The 25,772-nt window shown below is 45.0% G+C and overlaps 2 protein-coding genes across 8 annotated transcripts in view; one reads left to right on the top strand and one right to left on the bottom strand.

Annotated features, from left to right (window-relative positions):
• ATG16L2 (autophagy related 16 like 2) overlaps window positions 1-2,463 on the top strand; it is a 36,203-nt gene extending 33,740 nt beyond the window's left edge. For 3 of the 4 annotated variants that reach the window (XM_027848022.1, XM_027848015.1, XM_027848014.1), the window contains one exon: window positions 30-2,463. In XM_027848022.1, coding sequence (XP_027703823.1) covers window positions 30-148 — 119 coding nt within the window. In that variant the 3' untranslated portion in view covers window positions 149-2,463. The remainder of the gene's footprint in view (window positions 1-29) is intronic. The other variant, XM_027848021.1, reaches the window with a different exon arrangement.
• Window positions 1-25,772, bottom strand: part of FCHSD2 (FCH and double SH3 domains 2) — a 352,645-nt gene that overhangs the window by 4,452 nt on the left and 322,421 nt on the right. For 3 of the 4 annotated variants that reach the window (XM_027848012.1, XM_027848010.1, XM_027848013.1), the window contains 6 exons: window positions 21,925-22,059; window positions 18,376-18,459; window positions 18,076-18,253; window positions 16,425-16,645; window positions 8,617-8,746; window positions 8,433-8,515 (listed from right to left, as the gene is read on the bottom strand). In XM_027848012.1, coding sequence (XP_027703813.1) covers window positions 8,433-8,515; window positions 8,617-8,746; window positions 16,425-16,645; window positions 18,076-18,253; window positions 18,376-18,459; window positions 21,925-22,059 — 831 coding nt within the window. Of the gene's footprint in view, window positions 1-2,547; window positions 4,596-8,432; window positions 8,516-8,616; window positions 8,747-16,424; window positions 16,646-18,075; window positions 18,254-18,375; window positions 18,460-21,924; window positions 22,060-25,772 lie in introns of those variants that run through there. The other variant, XM_027848011.1, reaches the window with a different exon arrangement.

Raw genomic sequence — 25,772 nt, 5'->3', positions numbered from 1 at the left:
AGGGTAATGGCCAGTTATTGCTGTTACAGCCCACCTGCAGGATCCTGAGTCAGCTACAGGCAGCAGGCACACACAACTTTGGATACGTCGTCGTCGTCGTCGGCATGAAGAAGGCAAAAGCCCAGGTGCATCAGTCTGTTCTCTTTGAAGTCTGCTGATGATCTTTGGGGCAGGCTGGGGCTCCTCCGGGGAAGGGGACGAAGGGAGAAGACTTGCCTCCAGGTAACTGGAAGAAAAGGCAGACTTTATCACCTGTCTAAGTTTGAATAGGAAGCTGTCCAGATTACCAGCTGATGTGAGCACCTCCTTCAAAGAGGTATCTGTAAAGCGCTGAACATAGTGCCTGGAACATAGCAGGTGCTGCTTAAATGCCTACTCCCTCCATGGCCCTCTTGGAGACTCTTCCTTCTTCAGTCCTCAAGGTGTGGGTCCACCCCGAGCCTCTGTTCCAGGTTCCTACTGACCACCCCTTAGCGGCAGCTTGCTCCAGCTTGATGTGTGGTACTTGCTTCAGGCCGAAGGATTCTCTAGCTGCAGGTTATGCTAGTTCCTAGCCTTTGGGGAGGACAAGCATAGCCCGCAAGGGAAGGCAGGTGGGATGAAAGCAAGGCCCCTTGTGTCATTTTAGCACCTGGGAACATTTAGCCTGGAGAAGCAGATGTTCAAATGTCTGGAGGGCTCTCCTTAGGCTCTAGTGTTATCTCTTGTGTTCCAAGCCCCATTCTGTTCACCCTGCTCCACCCCAACTCCAGTGTGGGCTCTGCTCCTGTCTCACCACAATATTACAGAAGTCTCCTAACTGATTTCCCTCCATCAAGTCTCAACCCTACACAACTAAAGCCCAGGTCTGGTCATGCCATTCCTATGATCCTGCTCCAGCGACTGTTACTCTGGGATCCAATGCAAACTCCTGTCACCTGAAGTCCTTCGCAGTCTGGTTCCAGGCCACCCTTCCAGCCTTATCGTACCTTACTCTCCTTAAACAGTCTATTCCAGCCAAGCTGGTCTACCTGCCATCTTCCTCCTATTCCTTTGCCCAGGTCATCCCCCAAGCCTAGGATGTCTCCCTCCTAGTCTGCACCTTAGAATCTCCAGCTTCCTCCAAAGCTCAGTTCAAGCACAACCATCTCCACAGACCTTTCCGGATGTTTCCTACACTTACATATACTTTGAACGTATTTATATATATAAAACTTATCTATGGACAAAGAGACTGCTTTTGTATCCCCTAGGCTTAGCGGAGCTCCTGGCACCATTAGGCACTTAATAAATGAATCTGAGTCCATGTAGTAGAACTAGGAGTAACAGAGGCATATGTCACCTTAATCTAAGAAGGGTTCCTAAGGAAAATTCTCCTATTCTTCCCTGCTATCTGACCTCCCCACCCGTCTTGGATACTTCTCCTTCTTTAGTCCACAAAGCATGGGCATACCCTGAGGCTCTGTCCTAGGACCTCCCCTCTTCACTCACAGGCCCAACACTACACCAAAGCTCTAAGACCCATGAGGCATCTCCCTATCTCTAGTCTCCCCTCTGCAATTCATTCTTCATGCCCTGCAGTCATATTGCTAGTGCACAGGTCTTTCCACTTTACTCTCTTGCTCACTTTCAGGAGCTCCCTGTTATCTACTGCATAAAATAAAACTTCTTTTTCTTGTCATTAAGGCTATTCATGATCTGGATCCTAGCTACCTTATAAGCATTTTTTCTTTCTCTTCTTTGCAAAAGATGTTCTAGCCAAACTGGATAATTGGCCGTTTCTTGATTTTGTCCTGCACTCTTGCCTTCATGCAGTCTCTCCTGCCAGGAATGTCTTTCCCTTAGTGTCCCCTCACCATCACCCCAGCTTAAAGTGATCTCTCTCCTAACTTCTCACAGCATTATATTTGGACCTCCCCTTTGCCCTGATCTACCTTGTATTAGGCTGACTTATGTCTCTATCTGATCCTGTCCTCTCAGACTGCAAGTCTCTTGAGAGCAAGAACTGTGCTGGATTTATAATGATCATACTAAGTGCAGATATTTGTACAGTGCTTTAAGACAGCTCTTTACAAAGAACTTGGTATGCACTATCTCATTTGCTCTTTTGCTTCCTCTGCAATGAGCCCTTAAATCATCTGAGATGCTTCCCTAAGGGAGATTCCAGGACTGGGATGGGAGATGCTGCTTCCAATGTCTTTTCCTCCCCTGACACTCTGGGACCATAAGAGGAGTCTGCGGAGTGGAGCTTGTATAAGGGAACTTAAGAGGGATGGTCAGACTTGACTCTTTTGGATTATGGCTTCAATTTGGACTTTGGAAGTTGGAAGAGATCACTGAAGCTTGCCGAGGGTCACCGTCCTTCTCCCTCAGTATCTGGCATATCCAAAGGAGTGCTCAGACTCTTAATTCTTCCAAGTTAGAACTGATTTCGAGGAAGTATAGGAGGGGAGGAGGTGGGGGCTGGGGGAGGCAGTGTGTTGGCTCATCACAGCTGCTAACTATTTCAGAGGAGATGGAGATGCTATCAATGGGATTGTTTTTGCCAAAGCTGAGAAACTCAAAGCCTCAATTCCACTTTTTTTTATTATTCAACATTTTATACATAATAAATACAAACTTTTTACAGCCAGTACAGAGGAAGCCCTTGCACAGGTGTTCTCAGTGTACTCACACTGTACACTGGGATACATGGATTACGTGCCCTGTACAAACAAGTCATAGTTAAAAAGGAGGCATTTTTACAACTTTTTGTTTTAAATAAAATTAGCAGCTCTTACAGAATATTTAAAATATAACTAAAGAGATTTCCAATAACACTCTCAATTTGGAGAACTTGATTTGCGGGCACAGACAGACTGGCTGGGGGAAGAGGAGGAGAACAGCAGAGTGATACTTACTTGACTTCAGCATCGTGATGCTTTTAACATTTCTGCAAACTTTTAAATCTTAAAAAACACTTTTTTTAAACTTAAGAATAAGTTTGATAAACACATAAAAAGACCTCAAACAGATCAACAGGTTAAGAGGCGCAAACGAACAAAAAATACAGAAGGGATTCATCCACAATCCTTGTTACTGATGAAATGAAGCAATCCAGAGAACGTTTCCTTGGATGAGACTGGACTTTTGGTCCAGGGGCCTGGGAAGCACTCTCTGCTTCAGAGATCTTTTTCTGAGGTCAGACTCTTTGAAGTAATGTGTGCAAAGTTCAGATAATGTCATCTAAATGTAATATTGATTTCTTTAAAAATAAAACAGTAAAAGCAAAGCAACCTCCCAAAACAGCCCTTTTAAGCTAAGTCATCAATTCTCAATCTTCTGGGTTAGGCAGAAAATCTTCCTACCCAATCGTGCAGACAAAAATAGTTTTCCTTAAATACCCGGGAGCTGCTTCTCCCCAGAAACTTTAGATCTCATCAATATTGCTAGTGAAGCCACAGTCTCTCTCCCTGTAATGGGGAGTTGGGGGTGGGATTCTCCACTGCATCATGAGTTTGGATTTGTGCCAAGCCATCAATCAAGGCCAAATGGCAATGTCTCCTTTCTTCCCTTGGGCTTCAAGGCCCTGGTAAAATTTTTCTGGACACTGATGGAGGCAGATGGCTCATGCTGCTGCCCCCAGGCCACAGTGGGGCTGATCTCCCTGGATTCACTGCTGTGAACCAGTTGCTGGGCTTCCATCAGCTGGGCTGATGAGCCAACTAGAAAATAACACTTAGTCCCCTGAACTCTGACCCCTCCCAGGTTACCCAATGACAAGGCTGAGTTGTGGCTGGGATGCAGCTTCTGGGAGGTCCATGGTGATGACAGGTCAGGGTGGGTGCTCTGATACTCAGCAGGAGGAGGTCAGTCAGGTGGGGCTTTCCTATGGAGATGAGGCCTTTCTCCTTGATGTGAGGAACTTCTCTGAAATGTGCTGCCCCCTTCCCCAGCTGGGGGGGCAGGGAGGGCAGGCTGTGACTACTAGACAAGTAGCAGGAAGAGGAACACCAAGGGCACTGAGGCCTTTCGGGGCTGGCAGCATGGCCTGTCCTGTGAAGGTAGCAGGGGCTGTGATGAGAAGCCGGCCCTTCCACCCCAAGCCCTGTGCTTCTGCCCCTCTTCTGAGGCTGGAGAACCTGATTCATCTTCACCACTCATCACATGGGTGATGGTGCTCCGGGTCTGGGCAAGTCCGTAACACATTCCTATGGCCACAGTAATATACTGTACTAACACATGTGACAGGAGGGGGCTGGGATCAGGCCACACAAGCGGCCAAGAGCTTGCCCCAAGTTGCAGGTGTGCCTGCCTGGCCAGGGCCATTTGCCACTCTGGGCTTGTGCTCGGGAAGGAGAGATGACTCACAGAAAACAAGCAAAGGCACAGAATCTTCATGACTGAGGGGAGGAAAAGGGCAGGCTGCTGCTGCACACAACCTCCTCCCTTGTTCCTGCTCCTTAATAAGAGTCATCTTCATGCAAAGGTGCCTTAAAAAATGAGCTTGGCCAAACTCAACTGGTTGGGCCATGACTGTGGGGCACCTGGCATCACACCAGCGTGATCTCCACATCCTCCATCTTGTCTGTGGGCCTGCGGTGGCTCTGAGTGGGAGGAGGCGGTGCAGCTCGTACCTGGGGGAGAGAACACATGGAGCTCCATGGGCGTGCTGGTCTACCTTTTCAGCCTCTGAACAAAGTAACACTTGACACTCAAAAGGGAATAAGGGAGACTGGTGGGTCAAATGCTGCTTTGAACATGGGCTTACATTCACTCATCCATTCGTTCTCTACTTACATACACTCAGCCCTGGGGATGATACCAAGGCAACAGGATGTGATGCAAAGATTGAGTTCCTAGAGGTCACAGGATCCTAGTTCTAGAGCAGAAATAACACCTCGAGAGTAGAAGCCCAAAACTCAAATTCACAAATAAGGAAACTAAGGTCCAAGCAGTAAGTGTCAGGAGTGGGATCGAACGAAGGTCCTCAGACCTTCCTTCCTCCCCCTGTGCTCTGTGACAATTTACTGCCTGCAGGGTGTTGGGTAGTTACTGAACCTTTCTGGGCCTCAGTTTCCTTTCCTGCAATGAGGAGACTAGACAAGCTGGAGACAGCTAAGCCCTTTACTGAGCTCTGGAAGGCACCCACTACATATGCTGAGAAAGAGGCAGTGTGACGTAATGTAGACACGAACAAACTTGGACTCAGGAGAAATGTAGGTTTCAATCCTGCCTCTGACCCTCATCCATGTCTTTGAGTCTCCACTTCCTCCTCTGTGAAATGGGTATATTAATCCTTTTACTCAAGGTCTCTCTGAAGAGCTTGGGAATCGATTGTGAGACACGGAGGCACTGGCACAGGACGGCCCACCATGGTGTGCCTGCATCAAAGAAAGCCCTGGGCCCTATGAGCAAAGGAGGATTGCGGTAGCTTAAAAGGATCGTGAGATGTGCAAATTCACAGCTGGACCATTTGTGCCTGAGCTGCAGTAGGGCCTTCTGAGCTCAGGCTGGTCTGATCAGCCACAGTCGGACACACTGTACTTGACCCCAACACAGTAATGTCATTTTGGTCCTCTGCAAGTATGAAGGACACCAACCAGCCATATTGATACCTCTGGTATGTGCCAGGGTGGTTGTGAGGATCAGATGAGATGAAAGTGCTATACACATTCTGACCTCCGCCACTACGGCTAAGAGATCATGGAAGGCTTTGGGGAAGCTTTGAGAGTGGACATCATCGATGATGGCGCACAGACTTGGAACACATTCCTCATGACAACTCTGCGAGATGGAGGTAGAACCAATGCTGTTATTCCCATTTTATTTTTTTTTTTTAATTTTAATTTTTTTTAATTTTTCTTTTGAGGCAATTGGGGTTAAGTGACTTGCCCACAGTCACACAGCTAGTAAGTGTCTAGTGTTTGGTCTGAGGCTGGATTTGAACTCGGGTCTTCCTGACTTCAGGGCCAGTGCTCTATCCACTGTGCCACCTAGCTACCCCCCTGTTATTTCCATTTTACAGAGGGGAACATCAGCCCAGAGCGGTTAGAGGACTCAGCATATGAGAGCTGTATTTAGAGACCAATCAATCCACCCACCCTCCTGCTCATCTTCCCCCTATGGTAACACCCATGTTGCCGATAAAGAAACTGAGGGCCAGAATCGAATTAAAGATAGAATTATGAGAAAAGGACGGAGGGGGTGAATGGGGCCAGATTGTGGAGGGCCTCAAATGCTAGGCTTTGGAATCTGGCTTTTCTCTGGTGGGCTGTGAGCGGGGGAAGTCACAGCGGGTTTTTGCCCAGTGAGAAGAAACAGAGTTAGAATATAGGAAAGTGACTCTGGCCCCAGAGGCTGGAAAGAGACATTGGGAGAGACTAGAAGAAGAAGGTACAGGTAAGGAGCTGCTAGGGTCAGATGAGGCCTGGGTTTGCTGGGGAACCTGGGGAAGGGGATGCAGAGATGGAGAGGAGGAAGAAGTTTCAAGGCATTACAAAATAAGGACTGATAAGGCTTGGGAACTGACCAGATTAAGGAGGGAGTTACGGTAGCATGGATGACTGGGAAACCAATGTAGTACAATTAAAAGAGAAGCAGATAAATGGGGAAAAAAATCTTTGCAGTAAGTTTCTCTGATAAAGGTCTCATTTCTAAGCTACATGGGAAATGTATTCAAATTTGTAAGAATAAAAGCCATTCCCCCAAATGATAAATAATTAAGAGATAAATACAGGAAGTTTTCAGAGGGTTACCAATAGCCATAGGATAAATTGCTCTAAATCACCAAAAATTAGAAAAATGCAAATTACAACATCTCTGAGGTACCGCCTCACACCTACCAGACTGGCTAAAATGACAAAAAAGAAAAATGACAAATGCGGTGGGGCTATGAGAAAATGGTACTGGTACATTAAGAAACTATTGGTGGAACTATGAACTAATTTGACTATTTTAAAAAACAATTTGCAACTATACACAAAAATCAATTAAATTGTACACATCCTTTGGCCCAGCAATACCATTATAAAGGAAAGGGGAAAAGGACACATATTAAAAAAATATCTGCAGCTGCTCTTTTTGTAGCAGCAAACAACTGGAAACTGAGGGCATGCCCATCAATTGGGGAATGGCTAGACAAGTCATGGTACAAGAATGTGGTGGAATACTATTGTGATATAAAATGCATGATGTGGGGGACGGTTTCAGAAAAACCTGGGAAGCCTTGAATGTACTGATGCAAAGTGAAGTGAGTAGGGCCAGGAGAGTAACTTATACAATAACAACAAAACTGTAAAGAAGAACATCTTTCAAAGACTTAGGAACTCTGATCAATGCAATGAATGACCACAATTCCAGAGGACTCGTGATGAAACATGCTGGCTACCTGCAGATACCGAGGTGATGGTCTCACAGTGCAGATCCAGGATTATGCTGGGGGGTTATCTTTGGACATGGCCAATGCCAGATTTGTTTTGCTTGGCTACACTTATTTGTAATAACCTATTGTTTTTCTTGAATTCTCAACTGGGGAAGGAGGGATAGAATTTGAATTTGAAAATAAAATAAAACTGAATTTTAAAAAATCAAGATTAAAAAATGAAAAAAGCGAACAAAACAAGCAAAAAAAAGAAATGAAAAAAGCATGAGTGGGAAAATAATCATCCTGATGGGGATGCCATAAGTAGACCACTGGTTTGTTGTTGTTGTTGTTGTTTTGCTATGCAATCGGGGTTAAGTGACTTGCCCAGGGTCACACAGCTGGTAAGTGTCAAGTGTTTGGCCTGAGGCTGGATTTGAACTCAGGTCCTCCTGACTTCAGGGCCGGTGCTCTATCCACTGCAGATGCTGAATTTGAAGGAGTTCTCTTTGACTCCAAGTCTAGGGCCTTTCTACCATATCTCATGGCCTTGGGTGAGGTCAACCTCAGACTTTGAGCATAGCATTCACAGAAAAGGAATAAGAGGCCAGCCCCTCCCTCAGGGACAAAGCCACCAGCTCTGTTTCTACAGAACCAAAACATTCTCCTCAGAAAAACCTTGGGAGGCATAAGTTATCGTTATTTCCATTTTATAGGTAAGGAAAGTGAAGCCCAGAGGATTTAGGAGAAAGAGCACTGGATTGAGAGCCAAAGAAGCGATTGTGAATACTGGTCAACATGCTTTGTGGCCTTCGACAAACTATTCTGCCTCTCTAGACTTCAGTTTCCCTTTCTGTAAAAAAAAAAAGGGGGTGAGATACGCCACCTATAGTTCCTTTCATCTTTAAAGCCTATGATCCTATTTAGCAGATGTCAGAGCCAGGATTATGCTCATTTTATAGATAAGGAAACTGAGGCTCAAGTAGGCACAGTGTCATGCTCAGTCATGAAACACAGCTACAGATTCTAGACTCAAGCCTTGAGCCCAGGGCTAACACTTTCTAACCCGAAAGAGCCAAGCACCCCCACACCCCTGGGCCCAGACACTTACAGGTCGAAGTTTGCCATAGGAGGGCTCTGGTGTGTGTCTCGGGGGCTGAGAGAACCCGGGAGAATCGGAGCTGAAGCTGTTTTCTGTGGGAGAGAACCAGAGTCATGAGTGTGGGATCCCAGGTTGGGTAACAGGTATAGATGAGTAAGAGAAGGAGCAAAGGAAAGTATCCCGTGAGCCTCACCATTCATGGATGGAGACCTGGGGAAGTACCTCGAGCTCCTCTTGTCAGGGCTGGGAGAAGGGCTGCTGGGCGGCTGGTCATATAGCGGCAGTGGAGGCAGAGAATTGTGCGGCTTGGGGGAGGGAGAGATCTGGGAAGAAAGCGAGACGTAGTTAAAGGGTCTGATGGATAGGAAGGCAATCCATTTAGTGGCTTTGCTCACACACTCTTAATACGACTTCTGTAGAGTGAGGCACTGGCCAGTGATGTGAAGTTGGAAGACCTGGGTTCAAATCGCAGCTTTGGTACTTACACCTATCAACAGACAATCATATCACGAGACTTATGTGAAAACCAGGTTTATTACAAGAGAAATGAACCTGCATGTGGAACTCAGAGAGTTCACAATCCATACAGAAGTTTGCATATCTGACGGTACAACAAAAGGTGGAGGAAAGAGGAAGGGGTATGGCATGGGAGGGGAAATGTGCAGCATAACCCCTCCCAAAGGGAAGAAGAAGGGTGATGGCAAAAGTCGAATTCTTTTCCACAAGACTGTAAGATAGGGGAGGGAGTCCGCTCATCTGCAAAGGATCCCCACTGCACAAGCATTATCCCAGCCTGGCACAGACTGGCTGGCACCTGTCTTGCCTCCCAAGGACATACAGGCAGTCCAGTTTGGGGTACAACAACAAATGATGTCAGCTTGGGGGGGAGGGGCTTCATCCTTGACATATTCAGAGTCTCCTGCATGCCCTGGATCCAGTGTTCCTAGAAAACATGGCAACTCAAAAAGACAAGTTCAGGGTACCCCTTAACACAGCCTATATGGTACTGGTCAAGTCACTTTCCTTCTCTGAGATTCTGTTTCAACTGTAAATTGAGGGCATTCAATTAGATGATGGTTAAAGCTCCTTCCAACTTTAAATCTTATGATCAACTTAAATCAATACAACCTTTTTTTTTTTTTCTGAACCTATGATTTCGTTGATACAGGGAACTCTCAGTGGGGGAAATTCCCAGTACCAACCTAGATCAGCCCATGCTATGCAATTCACAATCTCAGAGAGTTGCCTGCAGCACTAAGAGGTTAGGTGACAAGCCTAAGTCAGAGGGCTTGAAACGAGGCTCTCTCTGGACTATGCCAGCTGCCCGGTATGTTGGAATGACTATGCCAACCACTGGGGATATACAGAGATTAGAAGGAAACGGCCCATGACCTCAAGAAGTTTAACTACATGGCACCTTATACTCCTCTGGGAAGGAGCTTTCTATCAGATTCCCCTGGTTAGGAGTAGATGGGACAGTCATGGGCCGCCAAGGGACTGCAGTCCTTTCCTTCTGCTGGTCATTTCTGTAGCCCTCCTGATTCCAACTCACATGGACAGTAAATTTGGCAGTGGGGTGGAGCAGGAGCAGCGCTGAGCATGGAGTCTGAATCTGGGCCCTGACACTGACTGCTGGGACCCTGGGACAAGTCACTTCCCTTTCCTGGGCATCAGTTCTGAAGGAGGAAGATAATGACACCTGCCCTTTTTACTTTGGAGAATATCCTCATCCAAGTGTCATATAAAAAGTACCACAGCCACCTGGCAGTGTGGCCTCTTCAGTGAAAGCTGCTGAGCAGCCAGGTGCCTGGGCGTACGAGATACAACTACCAGCTGGCAGACTGAGTTTCTGAAAGCCTTCTCATGAGCTGGGTAATAACAGTCTGAATAGAATAAACATATGCACGAACATTTTGCAAACCCCCAAATACTGCGTGGTAACAGGGTCCAAAGCAACTATCATGGAAATAACGACAACAGTCATAAAACTGGTAGCCCATGTTCACAGAGCAGCATGTGGTCACATACACTGAGTCCCGGCCACTTTCACTCATGGTATCATCATCACAACGGTAGTGAGACAGATTGAGGATGAGGACTGTGAACCCCATTCAGCAGAGGGAAAGACAGATGCCAAGAGGTCAAGCACCTTATCCAGTATCACTCAGCCCCTCGATGGTGAAACTAGGACTCCAACTCAGGTCTCCTGACCCCAAGGCCAATAGCTTCTCAAACATTCTGCTGTCTTTGTTTTTATGCTAACTCAAGTTGATGTACAGAATGGAAAAATCCATTAGCAACTTTAGATATTTCCATTTATTCATAGAGCAGTTTATTATCACTGTTTATTTAATTAGCCTCAGGAATATGTGCTCACATTTTTACTGCATTTTATGGTTTATAAATTACTTTCTCCTTATAACCACCCTGTGAGGGTGCCAAAATTGTTATTACCATTTCACCGAGGAGGAAACAATGGTCCTGGGAGGGACCTCAGGGAAGGATGGGTGAGGATTTGCATCGTGGAAGGGGATACTCACAGCAATGAGATCACAAATCCAGTGGCGAATTTAGAGATAAGGAAATACAGGCGGGGTTTGCAAAGGCAAAGGGACTTGCCTACAGTTCCATGGTGAGTGTAAGAAAAGCTAGCATTCACACCCTGGTTCTTGTCTTGCAGTTCAGTGTTCTTTCTATTAAATGCTGCACATGCAGGACACGGGGAGAGATGACTGGCTGCCTGCACTCCCCAGAGATGACATATTCAGCCAACATCAGTACATCTCCTTTGTGACCAACGGTACCCAGTGTAAGACAGCGAGAGTCCATGGCCCTGAGGAGTGTAGCTGGGGCTATGGAGCTCAGCAGTGCTGATCTGAGCACTCACTTGCTGGCTGCGGCCCATTAGCACCATGCTTGAAGTTACTTTGTGGTAAATATATAGCTCCACATGCATGTACTACAATGTATTTTCTTTGTTCAGAAGATTGACTGACTGTATAAGAGACCTTGATCCTGGGTATTCAGGGGAGGGAGAGAAGAGGGAATTTCTGTGATGCATCCCCTAAAGGGTCCCTTTGGGTTTAGAAAGGGACCCAGTGGAATGCTAGAACTATTGAGGGTACCATAGGTATTTTCTGTACTTGCTTAGGGACTTCTGTGAGTCCTCTGAATCTGCCATATTTTCTGTGGGGTAAAATAAAGGTGGTCCAAGCAAAATGCAATTACTACATTGAATGCTTGCAGACGAGCTGGGACCATGTTACCTGTATTTGAAGAAACCTAAATGTGAGCTATACCTATGCTTTCTTTTTGAGATTTCTGTGGAATATACTCTGGGGTGGGGACAAGTCAAAGAGAGACATTGACACTGCCTATGCTTAGCTCAAGATAAAGAATCAGTCTGTGACAGCAATGCCTCATGTTTGCCTAGGGCTTTGTAGGGACAAGTGAGTTCACAGTAGATTATCACACTAGATCTCGCCAATAACCTTGGGGGAAGGGTAGAACAGAGAAGGGATAGGACCTGCCCAATGCCATATGTGGAATGAGCCCAGAAGATTAATATGGTCAGACCTATGCCTTAGGGAAAATTTTTTTTTTTGCTTTTTGGTGAGGCAATCAGGGTTAAGTGACTTGCCCAGGGTCACACAGCTAGTAAGTGTCAAGTGTCTGAGGTTACATTTGAACTCAGGTCCTCCTGACTAGAAAAATTATTTTGACAGTTGTGTGGGGGACAGATTAAGTGAGGGGACTAGAAGTGGGTAGCCAATTAGGAAGAGAGGGGTGATGAGAACCTCAACTAAGGTAGCAGACATGTGAGTACAGAAAAGAGATTGATTTAAGAAATATTAGGGAGGTAGAATTGACAAGACTTGACAACTAATTGGATGTGGGGCAAGGATGAGTAAAAGAAAAGATCAAAGGAAGACTATGGGGTTATGTACTTGGGTTATTGGGAGGAGGATGGTGGTACCCTTGAGAATCAGGAAAGTCAAGACAAAAGGTATATTTAGGGGAGGAGATAAATTCCATTTGCATGTATTGAGAGATGTTTAGGAGGGAGTTAATGATGTGAGACTGGAGTTCAGAAGAGTGATTAGGGTTAGAGAGATAGATCAATCGATCGATCAATCTGGGAGTTATCTGTGTAGAGATGAAAATTAAACCCATGGGAGTGGATAAGATACTGAGGGAGAGTGTAGAAAAGGAAGAAAAGAGGGTCTAGGCTAGAACCCTGTGAGACACCTAGGCAGATGAAATGGCTTAGTGTTTCATGAGCACAGTAGGACTCAGTATCCATCACTCTGACCAAGACTACTGAAACAGCCTCCTAACTGGTCTCTGTACCAATCTATCTTTCAGGTAGTGGCTGATATTCCCAATGCACAAGTCTCACAATGCCATGCTCATGCTCAAAAACTTGATTTTTTTCTCAAAAATGTGATTTCCTATTGTTTCTTAGGATATAATACAAACTCCTCAGCATGGCATTTAAGGCCTCACACAATCTGGTCCCAACCTTATCTCACATTATTCTTCCTTTTACATTCTCTACAGTCTAGCTAAACTGGACAACCGGCTGTTTCCAGATACTGACCTGCTCTTCCACTATGGTGCATTTATGGAAGCTTCTTTCCATGTTCAGAATGGTCTCATCCTCATCACTACCAGTCAAAACTAAGCTGGTGATCATGGGCAATTCATTTTATATATCCAAACCTCTGTTACTTTACTCATAAAATGATGAAGAAACAAACTTTGAAGCCGAAAACAAGTTGGTTATTTTTTTTGCTGCTATGGACCGCTTTGTTTTCATTTGCAGGCCCACTTAGATGCCGCATCCCTCCCTCTACGATGCCTTCCCTGATTACTCTACTCCCGAGTGGCCTCTTTTTTCATGCTCACCTTTGCTGGGACCTGTCACAGAGCCACAGAATTAGAGAGTTTCGTTCAACCCAGCCCTAAAAAGGATTCCGCACATGATACACGGGACAAACAGTTCTCCAACCTCTGCTTGAAGACCTCCTGCTACCTTGTGAGGGACAGCGCTAATTGTCAGGAAGCTTCTCTTAACATCAAGCCTACGTGTGCATCCCTTCCCTCCTGCCTCTGAGACAAGGGCTTTGGCTTTATCCCAATCTACTCCGGACTCTATTTATCTGTGCATATGCATCTCTTCCTATTAGACTATAAACTCTAAGAAGGCACAGAGTTATGAAGCACAGGGCCTGGCCTGAGTAGGCCCTTATAAACATTTTCTAATCCAATGGAAACAATGTAGGCTTTTTTTGGAAAGTAATACACAACATGGACAGGCCACAGGATTCGGAGCCAGGGGGGAACTAAAAGATCATTTAATGCCATCCAATGTAGGCATTTTATAGGTGAGATTTCCATAGCCTCTCATGCTATCCTTGTGGATAGGTTGCAAAGTGTAGACAGTACTGTCAGGTGGGAGTAGAACTGGGTAAAGAAGCAGACCCAAAGGGTAGTCATAACGGGATATGGACAACAAGGAATAAGGTCTCTAATGGGGCACCCAAGGGATCTGTGTTTGTGTATTGTTCAACACTTTCATCAATGACTTGGAAGGTGTCGATGGAAGTAACTCTGGGAGGGATAATTAACACACTAGATGAAAGTCAGTATTAAATTAGATCTCAACAGGCTAGACAACGGAACAAGTCACTGAAGAGGAAAGACTCTAGGGATGGATGGCCAGTCCCAGGGAAACACAGCTGGGCTGTAGGTGCTAATGAGCCAACGTGAGTGCACGGTGCGATGCAACAGCCCCAAAAGATGACGCGATCTCAGGCTGCTTTAAGAGAGAGTGTCCAGAACGAGGGAGGTGGGCACCCTCTCACAGTCCTTTTGAGTCAGAGCACACCTACAGCATTGTATTAATTTCTTGGCCCCACATTTTGGAAAGGACATTGACAATCTAGAGTGAAGCCAGAGGGGACAGCGAGTAGGATGGTGGAGGGCCTTGAGATCACAATGAGGATTGGCTAAAGAAAATGGGGACATTTAGACTGGAGAAGAAAATATTTAGGGACAGGCTGAATGTGACAGCTGTCTGTAAAAGGATTTGAAGGCATGTGACTTGCTCTGCCCAGAGGGTACAATTAGGAGTCATGGGAAGATGTTGAAGAGAAGAAGATTTAAGTTGGATGTTAAGAAAAACCTCCTGATAATTAGAACCAGACAAAAGTGGAGTCAAAATGTGGAGACTGGCCTAAGGAGCTAGAGGCTTATCCAGAGACCAGGAGTTTACAGAGACAGGCTGGAGGACCACTTACAGCATCTGGATAACAGTAGGCTGGACTAGATTAGAACCATCAAATCAAAGGAATCAGATTAAAATGTAACTAGGAAATATTCAACAAAACAAATAAAAAACACTTCAACACAGATAATGTTAATTTGTGGTTTTCTAAGTCAGTATGTGGCCTGAAGGGATCCTTTTCTATTTGAACTGACCACTCCTGCACTAGATGACCCTCAGAGTCTCCCTGAATGCTGAGGCCCAAAGATGCTGAGAACAGGTAGAGGAGATGGGATTGGAGCCTGATCCTCTCATTTGAAATCCATTGCTCTTTCCACTTGGCCACTACTTGAGGCGAGTCAAAGTCTGGAGATTCAAAATTTTCACTAAATCCTTTCTGCTTTATCCCATAATTAACTGCAGAAACGTGACAGCACATTCCTTCTGCACTGAACCCCTCCTGGGGGCAGCTCACAAATCTGGCCAGCAGCAGACACTGAGGTAGAGACAACTGGTGCACAAAGATGAGGTGGCTATGTCCATATCTTGCCAGGGCTATCAAGGGTTTACAGCATCTTTACTTTGACCTTTTCTAAAGCACCATCCCTGGGGCTTAGACATCACTGAGACTGAGGTGGGCAAAATCTTTCCTCAGAAGTCTGCCCTGATGGAGTCTGTAGGGGTGAGGCATGGATTGCTCTAGGAGAGTACTATAAGAACAGAAAATTAATGTGGGTATTCCACAGATGCTTCAGGAACATTTCCAATGTAGACTTCTTAGGTGGGGTTTTCATTGCCTTTACTCCTAGCACCCAGCACATGGCTATGAACATAGAATCAATCAATCAACATTCATTAAGTGTTTACTATGTGCCAGGTACTGTGCTAAGAGTTGGGGATACAAAAAGAGGCAGAAGACAGTCCCTGCCCTCAAGGAAATTACAGTCTAATGGGGGAGACAACAGGCAAACAAACATGTACAAAGCAAGCTATATACAGGATAAATAGGAAATGAGTAAAAGAAGAAAAACACTGAAAATAAGAGGGATAGGGGAAGGCTTCCAGTAAAAAAAGGGATTTTAGTTGGAACTTATAAGAAGTCAGGGAGGTCAGTAGGTGGAGTGAAGGACAGAGAGTGTTCCAGGCATGGGGGACAGTCAGAGAGAATGCCTAGAGCTGAGAAGGTGTTTAATAAATGCTTGTTCAGTTAGACTGAATTGAAGAATAATTTTTTAATGAGCAATAGTAAGAATCAGATAAAGTAGCATCTCAGATTGTTTATGTATCTTTGTTTTAAAATAAGTGGTTGAGGGGCAGCTAGGTGGCGCAATGGATAGAGCACGGGCCCTGAAGTCAAGAGTACCTGAGTTCAAATCTGGCCTCAGACCAAACACTTGACACTTACTAGCTGTGTGACCCTGGGCAAGTCACTTAACCCCAACTGCCTAAAAAACAACAACAAAAAAAAAACTAAACAAAACAAACAAACAAAAAAATAAAATAGGTGGTTGACCTATATAATAAGGATATTAGACTAAATCAGAAAACTTGGGTTCATGTCCTAGGGCAGGACTTCCTATGCTGTGAGACCTTTAACAAGTCATGGTGAAATGTCTTAATAATCTTCTCAGGGGTATTGTGAGGATCACACTGGCATAACGTGTATGAAAGTGCTTTGAGTCATTGTTGATAAGCTTCTTCCCCACCCCTCCCCCCCTTTCCCCATCACTTACCTGAATCTCTCTCACCCACTGAGTATCACCATTTTCTGAGGCTGAAAGTTCTTCCACTAGCACCGATGGGAAAACGCCAACGCGTCCATTGAACTCTCCTTCCCAGAAACCATCATCATCTTGGTTCTCTTTGTTCAAGATGCGGATGATTGCTCCCTCAGGAAAGGATAGTTCATCATCTGTCTGGCCTTCATAGTCATAAAGTGCTTTAACAAAACAGACTGTGGGGCAAAAGACAGAAGATAGTGACTGAAGCCATTTCCAGCTTAGCTACTGGGCCCCCACCCCCACCCCCCTTCCCCTGCGCCTACAGGACCACTAACCAATCACCAACCTGGCTCCTACTGAGGGACAGAAGACATTTTTGGATTCACTAAAACCGTTCAGGTCAAGGATGGCCCAATGAAAGAATATTCCCTCTGCCCTACCATGTAATGCCTTTCCCACCTGGAGCAATGGGTTTCTAACTCTGTGAGGCACTTATCATGGAATACTGTGCATTATATTCACTTGCATGTGTATCTCATAATAGACCACATTTCAGGAGGGCAGGGAATGTCTTATCCAAACTTTGCTTGCTACTCTCTATCCCCACCCCCAGTGTGCCCACACTGTTCTGCACACAATAAGTGCATAATAAATATTTGATCCTTGTCTCTTCCTTTATGGCCAGACAGAACAAGTCCTTCAAATATTTGAAGAAATCAAGCATGCAAATCAAGCAAAGTCTTCTCTTTTCTAGGCTAAACAGTCCTATTTCTTTCAACCAGGATATTTAGCAATTCCCACACTAATTTCATCAATGTAGAGCACATGCACATAGTAGTTTAATAAACATCTGCTGACTAAATGACTGACCCTCCTCTCAGATCCTTCCTAATATTTTGTTTCATACTTCTCTACGCAGTAAACACACCCTGAAGCCTAAAGGGAGACTGAGTCATACTGCTGGGCCGATGTCAGGTTATGACAATGTCACTAACTGATTTCAGTCAAACACTGCCCTAAGCTTCTTGGATGGATCACCTGAAATATACACAAACTGGTCAGTCTGGAGGCATTAACTTCCCAGGCATCAGTCTGCACTGTAAGATGATGTCTGATGATGCCACAACTATGGATCTCCTGCCACCTATAGTGCTAACTTATCTAATGTTATGTTTTAGGAACCAATAAATAATGTTATGGAGGGACAGTTATTTGCGTGCATCCCCTAACCCTTTCTCCCCAGCTTCCTGAGGGCAGAACCTGTCATGTTTTCCACGTTCATCACACTGAGCCCTGGGTCAGACATTTAATAAACTGGCTGTCTGCCTTCTAAATTGACACTGGACTCTTCTGGATCTGGATCTCTGCAGGTGTTCCTTCTCCTTCATTTAGATCATCTTTTGAATGAAGTGCCACCTCAACCATAGAACCTTCTTGATCTTTGATCCATGACTATCTTTCCCCTCAGGCCTCATGTGGCACGTTGTGTGACATCTAGAAGCCTGTAAGCCCCTTGAGGGCAGGGACCATGGCTTCCCTCAACTCTACATCTCTCCCAACTCTTGGTATTGTGTTCTACATATTGCAGTTACTTATTAAATGTTCATGATAAATTTCTGCTACTACTGGTTGAAAAGGCCTGTTGAATTCTATCAGTTATTACCACTGGAATCTCCATTGAGGCTTCCAGAAACAAGTTCTGCCTCAGTTGAATTGCTCGACGTGTGAGAGCGGCTGTCTAGTGCAGCAAGGGACTGCAGCATGCTCAGGAGGCTGTTGGATGTAGGAAACTGCAGGTACTTCTCAGGCACGTAACCCACCTGGCCAACTTTGTTTCGGGCCTGTGGGAGAGAGGGACAAGAGAGAGGTGCATTCACAGACATGAAGGCCAGGGGCCTCATGAGAACCCAAAGAAACTCCTCAAAATGCCATGAGAAAGGGTTATATGAGCAAAGGAATCTACCTTTACCCAGTCTTCCATATCTCCATCTTCAATCACTTCTAACACCTCATGCTCCTCAATCGTCAGCTCGTCTGGCTGAGATGCCTGCAATGGAGGATGGTCATGGACAAAATTATAAAGGTTAGATAAAGAGCAGATGTAGGCTGGTCATCAAAAAGAAAAAAAAAGCCAGAGAGCAAAATGATTTTGAAAAAGAATTCAAGTACAAAAATTTCAATGCTCTAAGGATTTTATGAGGTGAAACTAATGAAAACAAGTGGTGGGATGGGTCATTTGTGAGGCACTATGGCTTAGAGAACTGGAAGACCTGAGCCCTTTGTCAGAGCTTTGCTCTGTGACTGTGAGCAAGTTCCTCAAGGTCTCTGTGTCTCAGTTACTTCATCTGCACAATAGGGCTGACGTTCCTGCCCTGTCCCAGGGGAACTCTGGGACGAATTCATATTTGTAAACAAGACAAAGTGAATGAATGAATGAATGAATGCATGGCTTCTATAAGGACCATGGAAAGTGACTAAATAAATAACAGCAACATGACAACGCTGAGTACTATGGGACTAGGCATGCAAACGTGGCAAGGAATGATGTGCTTGAGTGTGAAGATGGTTCAGACAACGCCTTGATTTGAGGGTCATCAACTGCAGAACACTGTCCATGAGACAGGAAAGTTGCGGAAAGGGCTGTGAGGCATGGTTAGCCGGGGCGTGGTATTTACGGGCACCTCTTCACCCTGGTCGCAGGGCTTTGCTGATGAAGCATATGCTTTGTGCACATGCCTGACCTCAGAGATCCTGGTATTTACTATCTATTGGGTATCTATTCCTCTTAAGATCTCATCCTCTGAACTTGGTCATATGTCCACTTACAGGAAAAAAAATAGCATTATGACATGTTTGCACAATTATGGAAATATAAACACATCCTGATCAGGCTTTTAAAAAAACTTACCTCAAACCTAAGAGGCAAGAACTCCTGAACTCCTGATGGCTTTTCAAGTAGGGGAAAACTTTCTCCCTCATCAACAGCTAAATTCCTTCCTCTCCTTGCTGCTCTGAATATGAGAACATCAAGGAGGGGGGAATCACTGTAGCCATGTTCATGGGAGAGTCTGAAGAGTCATCTGACCATGACTTGTCCGGTGCATGTTAAACCCAAATTACCTGTCGCTGCCCACAGGTTCAGAGACTCTTAGAGCTGGCAGGAACCTTAAGAGACCCTCCGGCCCAGCCCCATCCCTTTACAGATGCTGAACTTAGATCTCAGCTCATACAGATAATGACTTGGCAGAGCCAGAATGCCAACCCTTTTTATCTTGTGCTCTTTCCATTACACCATGCTGCCCTCCAGGACACTAAGGTGTTATTTTAATATGGGAATGAAAAAGGAAAATGTAGCTGGCTTCAAATGTAAAACTATTCTAGTTCAAAGAACCTATGGGAGTCCTTCAACAGTGTTAGCTACAAAGATCCCATCTATGAGGCTTCTCACATCCAGTGTCAGCTAGAACTGTAGATGTGGCAAGAGCTCTTCACTGCCCCCATTATATCTATCTTTCAAAACCCAGCTCTAATGCCACCTTCTCCAGGAAGCCTGCCTTGATTTCCACAGTCAGATTTCTCCCCTTTTGTCCCTTAGACCACATGGAGCACTTTGCACTTCCCTGATGCACGTAGGACAGCAACTCACAATCTTATGGTGCTTTAACAACAAAGTACTTTCTTCACAACAACCCCATGAGGCAGGGAATTACATATATATGTACATGTACTGTATTTCTGTTGAGTTACCCGGGGGCAAGGAATATGTCTCATTCATCGTTCTCTGTCTCAACATTTGTTGAACTGAACTGAATCATGTTCTGAGTTATCCTGGGGACAGTTGCCTGTGGATAATTAATGGCATAAACTGTACGCAAAGGGGTAGGCTATAATTGCTCAGGTACCACTTTCTCTATCATTAAAGACCTTAAAATCTGGAGCCAGCTTAGGAATTTTTCAACGGGAAGGAGATCAAAGGCAACAGATAAGCAACATGTCGGCTGGCTAAGAACTACATGTTTGTCAGGAAGCTCAATCTTAAGGACATCTAAGGAGGACTTGAGACACAACTTACAGATCATTACCAAGCAACGACCGGATGAGAACAACTTTTACACAATAATTTTACTCATAGGCTACTTTAAGGAGAAATAGGTTGGGTCAGGAGTAGTTGGGGAAAAGGAGACATGGTAAAAAAAAGATGAGGGTGTATTTGCATACGGTTCTGGGCAGTATTTAATGTCATATGAATCCCCTGCTAAGATAAACAAAGTGAAGCCGGTGAAGAGAACATGCCAACCTCATCCCACGCTGAGTGGTGAAGTAAAGCAGTACCACATTTCTGTTGGGGAATAGCCTGCCATCGTTGAAAGGGCTGCGCTGTCTGGCTCCAGCCGGTCCTTCAAATGTTTATATTACTCTTCTTCAGGCACGCCAGATTCCAGCCATGCCGTGCTCTTTGCCATTCCTCCAACTCCCCATTACCGTGCCCATCTCTGTGCCTTTGCCCACGTCACTATGAATGTCCGGCATGTACTTCCTCCTCCTCCCCTCTGCCTCCCAGAATCCCTAGCTGGGGTCCAGGGTCTTCCCAAATGCTGCCTCCTTTAGGAAGCCTTTTCTCATCCCTTTGGTTACTAGTGCTCTCACCCTGTTCAAACGATATTTTATTTACTGATCTGTGTATCTGTTGGATCCCCAAAGTGGAATGTCATCTCCTTGAGGGAAGGGACGTTCTTTCTGCCTCAGTATTCCTAGTGCCAAAGAGGATTCCTTGTACCTAGTAGGTGCTTAATAAAGGATTGCTGAATTGAATTATGCTTAAGATCCTACCTCTTTTTGGCCCTCATTCTGATAATCTATGGCATTATGGTTCTAGGTCCAGCAGACCTCTGTCCTGGTCAAACCAAATAGGATTGAGTAAATAGATCTGAGCACCACATTTTAGGAAGGACGCTGACAAAATGGAGTCAATCTGGAGGAGAGTGACTAGAATAGTGAGGGGATTAGAGACCATACTGTTTGAGAATCAGCAGAAGGAACCAGGAGAATTTTTAGCCTAGAGAGGAGAAAGCTCAGGAAGGACATTTTTACTGTCTTCAAAAATACAAAGGAGTAGGGAGATTAGCCTTCTTTTGCTTGGTCAGAGAGGGCTGAAGTAGGAAGGGAGGCAGAGTTTATCTAATGTAAGGAAAAACTCCCTAAATATTACAGCTGTCTACAGTGGGGTTGGTCATCAGAAGTAAGTTTCCCATCACTGAAGATCTTCCAGGAGAGGTGATGAACCCTTACTTCGGATGCCACGGAAGAGATTCTCCAGGAGGTACTAGATTAATAGATACCATCTGAGGTTCTTCCAGCCCTGAGATTTGGGGATTCCTGACCCACCACAAACACAGGTGCCTTAATACTAATCAGGCAGATGTTGAGTACGTAAGACTCAAGATGTTGCATGGAGATGTAACACTAAGTATTCACTCTGGAACAACCTCACGTAATTGTAAGAAGTACAAACCTTGTATGAATAGACAACTTTGCAGGTCAGTGGATAGTTTCGTAGGGTGCCTGATGGACTGGAACTGCTATCATCAAACACATCCATGTTGTCCTCAAATTCTTCCCCTTCTTCTCTTTCTGCATCCACATTAAGCTAGGGGGAAAAACAAGAAAAGAAAAATGCTTGTTTTCTTCTTTCACAGAACTGTTTGAGGAAAAAAAGGAAAGTTCAGTAATGAGTGAGGAATTCTGAAGTCTCGATTCACTGATCCAGGGGGAAAAGGGGGTGGCGCAGGGTAAACAGTGTGACTCCAGCTTGTTCTTAACAAGTTAGAGAGTCACTGAACTTTCTCCTGAACACTCAGAGGAAAGATATCTACTCTCAAGGTCTTTGCTGCAGCATTCTTCAGGGCTGCCTAATAAGGGTCTGCATGGCTTCCCTCCCTGCTATACCACCCTCCTCATCTGAATCTTGATGCAGAGATCCACTTGGACAAGGCCATAGCCCAGGAAGGATCGGGGAACTTGGGGTTTGCTCATTTGGGAGGTAGCAGAGAACCTTTGATGAGGTAAGGAAGCCTTGGGCTTCACTGCCTACTCTGTTACTCATTAGCTCCATGACCCTGGACAGGTCAATGCACTCCTCTGAGGCTCAGCTTTCTCACCTGGAAAGTGGAGTAAAATCAACACACTGTTTAACTTCATGGAGCTCTGACGATCCAAGGAGGAGATGTAAAGGTAAATGTACATGTAAACAAAGTCTTCTGTTAAGCTTGGAATGCTTTATCACTGTCAGCTCTGGGTACCATAAGACATGCCTTAGGCAGCAAATGGCTGGGGGGGAGGGAATCCCTTCTACCCATGAGGATCAGAGAGCACCTTCTCTGTCTTTGAGAGTTGCCAAGAGCAAAAAGAAGGGACCTGCCCAGGGTCACACAGCTAGTGCATATGAGAGATGAAGCTTTGACCCAGCTCTCTATCCCCTCTCCTACTAGCAGCATGCTGAGTTTAGAAGGCAACAATCACATGCCTTTTCAAACTCTACCTTCTTATAAATCCAAAGCTTCTTTTTTGAACAGGGGCTGCTATTCTCTGCTGTGAAATCTATTTTTAGTTATTTTTTTTTTGAAAGCAACAATTTTATTGGTAACCTCTTGTTCTGCATGATCCCTGGCCTCTATCCCTCCCACAAAGAAGGCTTTGCTACTATTGGAAAGTCAGAACGAGTCTTTGTATGACAGCAACTCCTAACCCTGTCTCCTCCATTTCTTCAAGTCTTGTTGGAAACATCTCTGAGCCCCATCCCTTAGAGAAAGAAGGATATCTTGCTTATATCTGAGGAATGAGGGACAGGGAAAACTTGAAAAGGAAAATAGGAACTCACACTAGAGTTCATTCCCATGTTTCTTTTTTTAAAAATTAATTTATTTTGAATTATCAACAATCACTTCCATAAGCTTTTGAGTTTTAAATTTTTCTCCCTCTCCCTCCCCACCTCTCTCCCCAAGACAGCACGCAATCTAATATAGGCTATACATATATATTCCTATTAAACATATCTTCACATTAGTGATGTTATAAGTAAGAATTAGGTAAGGAACCACAGGAAAGAAGAAACAAAACACAACAGAAGAAAAAAATAGCAAATAGTATGTGCTTTGATCTACATTCAAACTCCATAGTTCTTTCTAGCATTTTCCAACATGAGGCCTTTTGAGATGTCTTCAATCCTTGTATTGCTGAGAAGGGTTAAGTCTATCAATGTTGGTCATCACACAACATGGTGTTACTGTGTACAACATTGTCCTGGTTCTGCTCACTTCACTCAGCATCAGACCATACAAGTCTTTCCAGGTTTTTCTGAAATCAGTCTGTTAATCATTTCTTATAGCACAATAGTATTCCATTACATTCATATACCACAACTTTTTCCGCCATTCCCCAATTGATGGGCATCCTCTCAATTTCCAATTCTTGGCTACCACAAAAAGAGCTGCTATAAATATTTTTGTATATGTAGTTCCTTTTCCCATTTGCATGACCTCTCTGGGATATAGCCCTATAAGTGCTATTGCTGGGTCAAAGGGTATGCACATTTTTATAGCCCTTTGACCATAGTTACGAATTGCTTTCCAAAATGCTTGGATCATTTCGCAACTCCACCAACAATACACTACTGTTCTAATTTTCCCACATCTTCTCCAACATTTATCATTCTCCTGTTTTGTCATGTTGGCCAATCTGATAGGTATGATGTGGTACCTCAGAGTTGTTTTGCTTTGCATTTCTCCAATCAATGATGATAACGTCTTTAACGTGGGGGATGTGGCAGGAGGCCTGCACTCAGGGACCTTTGTGTTGGATTGTAACACTAATCTATGACAGGGTCAGTGGATTTCTCTTCAGGCTCTTCTGTCTTGAGTGCCAACATGTCACTAAGGCGTCATCTTTCAAAGGGATGTATGAGTTCTCCACAAAACCGATAATTCTTGAAGGATCATCAATGGTAACAGTGAATGGGGAGGCCATCCACTTTAGCTCCTTCAGCTTGACAATAAACACGTCACTTTCCCTAGCCATGGTTTTCTCTTTTTCCCTTTGGGCTGGCAGGTCTTGTTCCAAACCAAAGACGGCAGGACTAATTAATTAATTCTTTAACAGTGGTCAGAGCTCCCTTTTGGCTAAAAGCAGGAGCCCAGAAATTCTCTTATGGGGTCTTTGCTGAGGCACAATCTGCCTTCACCATCTCTTGGTTCATGTCCTCAGGGACTCTTTAACAGATAAGGTAGTGCACACAAGTGCTCTGGATCCTGGCTGAAGACTGAATCACCATGGTGGACCAGACTCAAGGGTTGAAGGAGAGGGGGCTTTGAAGAAGGGGATCTAGGTCACCTTCAATAACAGGTGGGCATGGACAGGCATGCAATCTCCAGAGGCTCTAGCTCCTTAGATCAAGGATGATGGGCAGAAACAGATGCCCAGAAGCAAGAGTGGGAGATAGTAGCCACAGATCCTGACACTATCCAGGCCCCTACACCCAGCTCTAGCCCTAGGAGAGGAGTCCTCCTACCCTAATTTCTCTGTTCACCTCCAGCCTTACATCTCCAACTGCCCATTGGACACCTCAGAGCCAGATGTCCTGTAGATGTCTTAAATGCAACAAGTTCATTGTCTTTCCCCCTAAACTATCCTCATTTTCAAAATTTCCTATTGCTGTCAAAAGCATCCATCCAGGCCCCCAGGTTCACAATCGATGTGTCACCCGGGACTCCTTGCTCTCTCTCTTACCCTATCCCCGCCCCCATATCCAATCTATTGCCAGAGCTAGTCAATTTTAATTTCATAGTGTTTCTCCGTATACTCTTTTCCTCCACATTGCTTCCACCCTTGTACAGACCCATCCACCTCATGCCTGACCCAAGTCTCTTCCCACTTCAGTTCATCTTCCACTCAGTTGTCGAAGTGATTCTTCTAAAGCACAGGTCTGACCAAGTGCCACCCTCTCTTCCTCCACCACTTCTGCCTACTTAATAAACTCAAGTGGTTCCCTATCATCTCTAAGCTCAAATGTAAAATTCTGTTTGATGTTCAAAGCTAAACCGAATCTGTGTCCTCCCCACCCCTACCCTTTCCAGTCCTCTTATACTTCCTCTCTTCACACAGCCCCCACCCCTTCAACCCCAACGTAGTCTTCGATTCTGTGACACCAACCTCCTTGCTGTTCCTCGTAAAGGACATTCCGTCTCCTGACTCGTAGTATTTTTCCTGGCTGTCCCCCTTGCCTGGAAGGTCCTCTCTCCTCATCTCTGCCTCCTGGCTCCCCTAGCTTCCTGCAAGTCCCAGCTCAAATCTCATCTTCTACAGGAA

This window comes from Vombatus ursinus, unplaced genomic scaffold, assembly GCF_900497805.2.
Source record: "Vombatus ursinus unplaced genomic scaffold, bare-nosed wombat genome assembly UNPS02005659.1, whole genome shotgun sequence".
Lineage (NCBI taxonomy): Eukaryota > Metazoa > Chordata > Mammalia > Diprotodontia > Vombatidae > Vombatus > Vombatus ursinus.
This window is presented reverse-complemented; position numbering and strand designations above follow the sequence as displayed.